Here is a 7,670-nt window from a genome sequence, read left to right on the forward strand (position 1 = left end):
TGCAGGAAAACTCTCTCTCCCACTCTTTCAGAAATGGAAGTTAAAACCCTTTGTTACCAGAGAGAGACGTTGCAGTACGTAACATCAAAAAGTTGAATAATTAAACAATATTTCTGTAATCCAAACAGTTGGAAGGGTCCATGGGTACTTAAACAATCATGTCAAATTCATTACTAATTTGTGATGTAACTAAGGACAGCAGAACAACATAACATCTGAGTGTGTATATTTCCCATTGATCAGATTCACATCTAGATGTTGTGGACTTATATGATTAGATTAAATATGAAATAATTTGTCAGAAGATGTAATGTGATGTTAGCCTTCTAAATGAGAAGTATTTTTCATATGAAGTCTTAACCAGTCAGTGACCACACCCACGTGAGCACAGACATTATGACAAAGGGAGGGAATGCCCCTTCCCCCCCCCAGTGCTTATTAAATAGGACGTGACAAAATGCACATTAGGCCAGCGAGGCCAACAACGTGAGCTGAAAGGTACAGATTGGCTAGAAACTATGAAACTTTCAACAGAGAAGAAGAAAATCTCTAGTCTTCACTCAAAGAAAAAAAGAAAACTTTCCCCAAAATGAGTTTTTATTGAGAATTATTTTTTTTCTTCCCAGAATACATTTGTTCAGAACAGCATTTTTACATATAAAACCCCCCCTGTTATTTTACACTGTAGATGAATTCAATGCTTGGTATATACAGAAAACCAAAATTCACGGTGTGAAAGTGTTTAATACAGTCATGCTCAAAGCAGACAAAAATAAAAATCACCCACCAAAATGGGCAAAAAGGTATGAATGTGGCATATAAGTACGATTACATCTCCCTAAACGTACACCACCTCCCTTCAGCCCAGTTTCAGGGGACCTATGAGTGGTTCACTTGATAACTCTTCCAATGCACACTTTCATAAAAAGTAAACACTTGACAAAGCTGCACCACATTCTAAGAGCCCTACGCTCCACTTTCTGACCTACAGTATTATTGGAGCGCGGCTTTAAACAGTCACATGTCTGGTGGACAAACATGGTTATATTCAGAGAGTCTTGACCAAACCTTCCCTTGCTACTCAATCAGTGAAATGAGTGGCCATCAGGTCAAAATCTGATGGCCATTCAAAAAAACATACCAAAGAGCCCAGTTGTGAAGGTACACTCTACATTCATGCCTATATCCTCCAGGTAATTGAGGTGATGGAATTTAAGCAGAAATCCAAAGCGTTCCTATGTATACTGTGTTGGGTTGTATGAAGTCAATCCAGTAAGAGGGACTTCCCTCATCCCAGTGCAGTATACATGCTTGTATACTACAGAGCTGTTGTCGCAGTCTGAAAAGGGACAACACCCCCGCATAAACGCTTGTGGATCAGACCATTTTAATAGATATGAAACACTTCAGATGACCCTGAGGAGGCTAACCAGTCTCAGGTAAACTGTTACAGAGCGGTTGATCAGAGTGTTGTGAATGTCAGGATGTAGTCAGTCCCACCACTTCACTACACACACACCATTCTGTTTGGGCTGAACCTCCTGTAGGCCATGTCAGGGGAGATGCCAGAAAGCATCCGGAAAATGACACAGGAGAGAACAGATTCATTGTGCAGATAAAAAAAAATGTAAATGGACATAAAATAATGTGAATAATAAGCATTTGGTAGGACTTGGTCTGATCTGGGGCATGTCCATGTGCATTAAGAGGGTTGCTTCGTCACAGGTGTTGCAGCCAGGTGTCTGACTAGAAGAGCAGGGCTCCCATGCTGCCCATTTCACTCTGCTCCTTGACAAAGATCTCAAAGTACTGGTAAATGATGGTGACAGCCAGCAGGATACCCGTGCCAGAGCCAATAGCACCCAGGAAGTCCGCCATGACAGATAGACCGCCGATACAGAGACCACCAAAGGCCGCCGCTGTGGGGATGTACCTGGAAAGCACAGAGGCAAGATTTCAGCTTGATACAGAAGGCAAACTCAAGTAGTAGTGCACCAATCATTACCTGAAGAAAGCATGTTTGGAAAAGTGTAATATTAAACCCTGTTAAATTAAGACATGGATTGTTATGGCTAAAAGGTTCGAGTTTTGACTAAGATAGTTTACCTGTTGAGTTCATGAACCATGGAGGTCTCTCTGTGTCCCCTCATCACCATCTGCTGCTCCTTTAGCTGCTTAGCCACCTGGGAGAGCAAACACACACTCATGGATTACATTACGTAACACATGTACAGGTCCTCTGAAACATGCTATCCTCAAATGCCGTAGACATTTTAGGAGAGTCCTACATCAAAATTATGAATTTATGATTACATAGTCTAACAAATGTACAGCACATGTGGTAGAAGGACTTACATCTTTGGCAGAAGAGCCAGACACCTCGATCCAGGTCTTGGAGAAAAAGGCACAGGAGCCCAGCATGAAGCAGATGTAGATGGTAGCGTGGATGGGGTCGTCTAGAACCGAGCCAAACGACTCCGGGGGAGAGAAGTAGTAACAGAGCCCACCCACTGGGTAGGCACGAGCTGGACCGCCTGACGATGTGTCCTACAAACACACAAGTCTGGTCAGCTTATACATTCTGTGTTGCTGGATATGTTCAAATCAGATTTGATTGGCCGTGTACACATTTTGCAGATGTTATCACAGGTGTATGTTCCTAGCTCCAACAGTGCAGTAATACCTAACAATACACGCAAATCCCCAAAATAAAAAGGAATTAAGAAATATTAGAATGAGCAATGTCAGTGTCCAGAATATAAATATATACTGTATGTATATTATGGTGTGTATAGACATTATATAGATAGAAAGGTGTGTACAGGAGTAGTTATATACGATGAGTCTTGACTATAAAATACAGTGTATACACACATGAAGTGGGTAAAACAGTATTTAAACATTATTAAAGTGACCAGTGTTCAATGACTATGTACATAGGGCAGCAGTCTCTAAGGTACAGGGATGAATACAGGATTGTAGCGGGCTAGTAACAGTGGCTTAAGTTCAGGGTACTGTGCGGATGTTAATGTGACAAACCTTGAGTTTAGAGTTCGGACATGGTAGTTCAGAGAAATGGTTTAAAATGGTGTGTACTTACAGACCAGGTACCCAGCAGGTTAACCAGGAAGTTGCCACTGAAGCGAGTGGAGAGCATCTGAGAGATGACGTACAGGTTGGACACGAGGGCAGACTGGAGGATGATGGGAATGTTGGAGGTGTAGAAGAGCTTGATGGGATAAGTGTTGTACTGGCCACGGTAACGGGCAGACTTGATGGGCAGGTCCACCCTGAAGCCCTGTAGAGAGACGGGAGGAAGAGAGACATGGTAAGAGAGAGTAGAACATACCCATATCATAAATATATAGTGTCTAAATGGTCATTAATAAAAAGGTAAAGAACTTTTTTTTTTAATGCATTGTGTTGTTTTCTGACAATAACAAATGTCTTCAACTCCTTTAACAGGTTTAAAGGAAGAAAGACAGTTACTGACCTGGAAGTATATGACTACACCAAAGACGAAAACGGTGGCGAGGAGGTTCAAAAGATTTGGCAGGTTCTGGCGGTAGAAGGCCTCTCTCAGGGCGCGCACTTTGTCTGTTCGCGTGGCCAGCAGGTGGAAGAGGGCAATGATGGCTCCCTCAAACTCTGTACCTAAACACAAGAGACTAAAACATCAGCCTCACATCTAGAGACCACCTAAACTAACCTTGACCCCTGGGGTTCTTCTCAAGACCAAGTCGATCTATAGGAGCCATAGTTGGTCTTATGTGAAATTACCACTTGCATATAACCAGGTATTATCTCTGATAGTGGAAATTAGTAAGTCTGTCCTAAATGTACACCCAGACAGGGCACATCAGTTTCAATGCCTCAGTTTAGCCCATGAGACCTGCTGTCCTTCTCCCACAGCCGTCTGCTCTGGTGTCTTACCTCTGCCAGTGTTGACAGTGGTGGGGCTGAAGGCCTTCCAGACAATTGTCTCACAGATGTTGGTGGCAATGAACAGGGAGATACCAGAGCCCAGACCATAGCCCTTCTGCAGCAGCTCATCCAGCAGCAGCACGATTAGACCTGCCACAAACAGCTGGAGGGGTAGACAGGTGGGTTAGAGACCGAGACAAACCACTCACACTGGAGCCCTGTTTGACTTCCTTTAAATAGACATTTTCTTCATACATTCATTGAAGTAATCGGAGAAGGTTGGATTGGTTAAAAATTAGGATGTGAACCTCGCTTTAAATTATATAATCACTTACAGATTAATAGTGATAACCTCTGAAAATGTAGCAAGAAAGGAGTATTGGACCAAGTCCTGAATCTGAGGGGGGATAAGAATATGACAGAGGGGTGGAGAGGAGGGCTCACCTGGATGATGATGAGCAGACAGATCCCAGCGCCCATATCGGAGGGGTCTCCATACATTCCAGTCATCACATACACGATGGCCTGACCAATGGTGATGATCATACCAAACACTGTAGGAGATAGCAATGGGTTAGAAATTATATGGCCTCAATCACAGTAATGCTTAAACTTGACAGAATTAGGTCAAACTAGGAACAAGAAGTGGGGCTTGTGGTCTACATTTCTGTGCTCCGTTGAAGAGGGCCCTGTCTTTGGGGGTGTCTCCAACCTCAATGATCTTAGCCCCGGCCAGGAGCTGCATGATTAGGCCAGAGGTGACTATGGGAGAGATACCCAGCTCCATCAGGGTACCTGGATGGACAGGAGAGACCCAGAGAACGTTAACAGGAGAGCAGAGCCATAGAGTTGTTCAGCCATTCAATCAGAAATAATACCAATTACCCACTCAAGTCAGAGATAAAATTTCACTCCTATCGATCAATTCATCATTCACTCAACACTATCAATTCACACACTCAGTAACTAACTAATTGACTCATTCATTGCCATGTCCCTTGATTGTGGTATCAATTCACAGAGACATTAATTTATTCACTTGTTGTATCTACATTGCAAAAGTGACAACCCACCTCTGTTGGAGGCCAGAATGACTCTCATCCAGTAGAAGGGGTCTGCAGAGTCTGAGGACATGATGCCAAAAAGGGGAATCTGGAGGATAGGTGACAGAGATTCAGGTGTGACTTTTTATTCTACTCAATTAAAATGCTAGAAAAGAGAGAGTGTGTGAACAATACAGCAGATATTTACCTGGCAGCACACAAGGAAAATGAAGAGCGTGATGGCTGTCCATAGTACCTTCTCTCTGAACTGGATCTGTTGAAAACAGCAATTACAGTGAGACATGGAAGCAACAATGACAGCAGGAACAACAGAGGTTTATACAGTTGAAAGTAAAACATACTTGTCTTCATAAAGTAAATACTGTACCTTTCTTTCAGGTTTCTGGATTTCAGGTAATACTGCGCAGAACGGCTTTATTACCTCCAGGAATTTGACTGAAAACAGACAAAAGGAGGGATGTTATTCAATAGACTCGCCATAATAAACATAAAGGCCAGTGAAGGACCTAACAATTTATAGGGGGACGTGGCATAGCGGTACATGCATAGCGGATTGGATCTTTGGCTATAAACTAAACGAATTCACAATGAAAACAGATCTTTCTATACACAATTGTTAATCCAATGTAAAACATTTAGCATACCAGCGAATGTGTTTCAGTAAACAAGTACTGCTTATGATACGAGATATTTAAACCTGTGTCAAACACCGGCTGTTAGCTAAGCGTCGTCATCACTAATCTGGATGTGTCCGTCTGCATCCAATATAGCTAACGTTAGCTATACTAGCTAACGTTACATGTTAACTAGCATGCAGTAGTTATCATGCTCCGAGATATCAATTACCATGTAACACTGATTGATGTGATATAGTTATCAATGTAACGTTAGCTGACTGGACATAATAAAAAGTAGTTAACATCTGTACAGCTAACATTAGCAAACTAGCTAGCTAACGTTAGTTAGCAAGTGACACTGATAGCTAACGCGTTAGCTGGCTAACTAGCTAGCTCTTTTAAACTTCCGTTTCTTGACAACTGACGAAACTAGCCATTTTCTTGCAGACAATGCTGTTGAAGACAGGAGTTAAAAATATTCGTGAAACAAAGACCACTTGTCATCCAGCTAGCTAACAGTTAGCTCTAGCTACAATGAAAATGGCCTTAGATCCAATCATTGAAAAATGACAGCCTGCATCGGATTCGTCAAAAGTTCCCCGATTATGTGAAATAGTCCTTCACTTTAGCTAGCTACTTTAGTCTGGGGGATACTCACTGCCCATGATGATTTCCCAAGCGTTACGATCTTTGAGTGTGTGGTCCTTATGTGTCAATAGGTCTCTCCAGTTTTCGTTCTGACTACCGGCGAATTGCTCTACAGCTGAGAAAGAAAGCGCTTTAGAGACACGTCAACACTACACAAGCAAAGATAGAACAATGAAACAGATATTTCACTGGATGTATAAATGTGAAGCATCCGGTTGGCGTTTCCACTCACTACCAAATATGGTAGCGAGAGGAAGCCTACTGGCGCGCAGTGGAAGAAGAGGTAACGAGGGGGATTTTGGCTGACATTCTGCACATTTTCTCATCGATTAAACATTTGATCTTAATGCGGTTTTCTATTCGCAAAATCGGTCATGAACAGGGTGGGCTAAATTTTCTAGACATTACCCCTTGCAAGAGTAGAAATCGCGCTGTTTAGGAGTGCAAAAGCTAATTGAGTTATTGCACACGCGCACTTCAGAGTAGGCGTTCCCTAACGGGAAATATGCCGCTATATGCTAGAACGCGCAAATGGATATCGGTAATGCGTGCTTGGCTCTGCCCCATCCTTGCTTGTTCTGCCCACTATGACTCATTTGTTCCTATTAGAAACGACAAGCAGTGGTCTATCTTGGTTTAGTTATAAAAAATATTTGACACAAGCGCTCCAACAAAGACGGAAGAGGAAGCGAGACACACAATCGCTTTTTTCCCCTGGTTCAATGAACTAAATAATACCAGACCCAGCTACTATTGCATTGGTGTCACACCCAGTTAAGTAGACCGGAACTAACCTTTTTTTCAATGGTTAACGGCATCCAATAAATGTTTCATTACCGCCACGTACTAGACTGGAGTATAACTCCCTTATACTTTGCTTAAAAAATAATAATACAAAATGACGAAATAAATCAACAAATACCCTAACATCTAACCTTACACTCATTAAACACCCACCGCCATACTCCACTATTTAAATCTATCAAGTCCTACCTCAGGCCTACAGCCTGAAACGATAGGACACCATCACTCAACACACTAACTCTTCTGACGTCAAGTCTCGTACACCTAAATACTTCTCTGCAGCTGCCACCACAACCTCAATTTTCTGCGACGTACATTCCATCCCTACAGTACAGTTGATAACCATGGCTATAAATGCAACAACAAAAAAATCAAATCTTACTGAAACATATCACTTGTTGGCCTGCCTATTCCTCTGTACTGGTACAGATCTACTACTCACACCACTCCTCTCAGGATCCCTCCACCTTGACCCATCTTCCTCTACTTTCTTCACAACCTCAGAACACGACAACCTCTGCACTACTCTAACCCTGGAAACCTCAACCTGCTTCTCTCGCACCGGACATTTCTGATCCCCAGCCACATGGGCTCCACTACAATTAACACATAC

The 7,670-nt window shown here is 42.5% G+C and overlaps 1 protein-coding gene across 1 annotated transcript; it reads right to left on the bottom strand.

The window, feature by feature from the left end:
* Positions 1–579: 579 nt before the first annotated feature.
* On the bottom strand, positions 580–6,426 carry LOC139535841 (protein transport protein Sec61 subunit alpha-like). Its single transcript, XM_071335677.1, has 12 exons — positions 6,264–6,426; positions 5,356–5,423; positions 5,176–5,241; positions 4,998–5,076; positions 4,588–4,719; positions 4,369–4,478; positions 3,934–4,087; positions 3,494–3,654; positions 3,101–3,298; positions 2,356–2,547; positions 2,107–2,183; positions 580–1,933 (listed from the first exon to the last, which is right to left on the bottom strand). The coding sequence occupies exons 1-12, from the start codon at positions 6,268–6,270 to the stop codon at positions 1,747–1,749; spliced, it is 1,431 nt and encodes a 476-aa protein (XP_071191778.1). The 5' UTR covers positions 6,271–6,426; the 3' UTR covers positions 580–1,746.
* Between the last annotated feature and the right edge of the window lie 1,244 nt (positions 6,427–7,670).

The sequence above is a fragment of the Salvelinus alpinus genome, chromosome 12, assembly GCF_045679555.1.
Source record: "Salvelinus alpinus chromosome 12, SLU_Salpinus.1, whole genome shotgun sequence".
In the NCBI taxonomy this organism is placed as follows: Eukaryota; Metazoa; Chordata; class Actinopteri; order Salmoniformes; family Salmonidae; genus Salvelinus; species Salvelinus alpinus.

What these genes read in the sequence shown, in the direction of transcription:
- LOC139535841 (XM_071335677.1), bottom strand. An exon ending in TTTTCCTTGTGTGCTGCCAG is followed by an intron (nt 5,077 to 5,175) that starts GTAAATATCTGC and finishes CCTATCCTCCAG; the next exon opens with ATTCCCCTTTTTGGCATCAT. An exon ending in CTTCAACGGAGCACAGAAAT is followed by an intron (nt 4,479 to 4,587) that starts GTAGACCACAAG and finishes TATCTCCTACAG; the next exon opens with TGTTTGGTATGATCATCACC.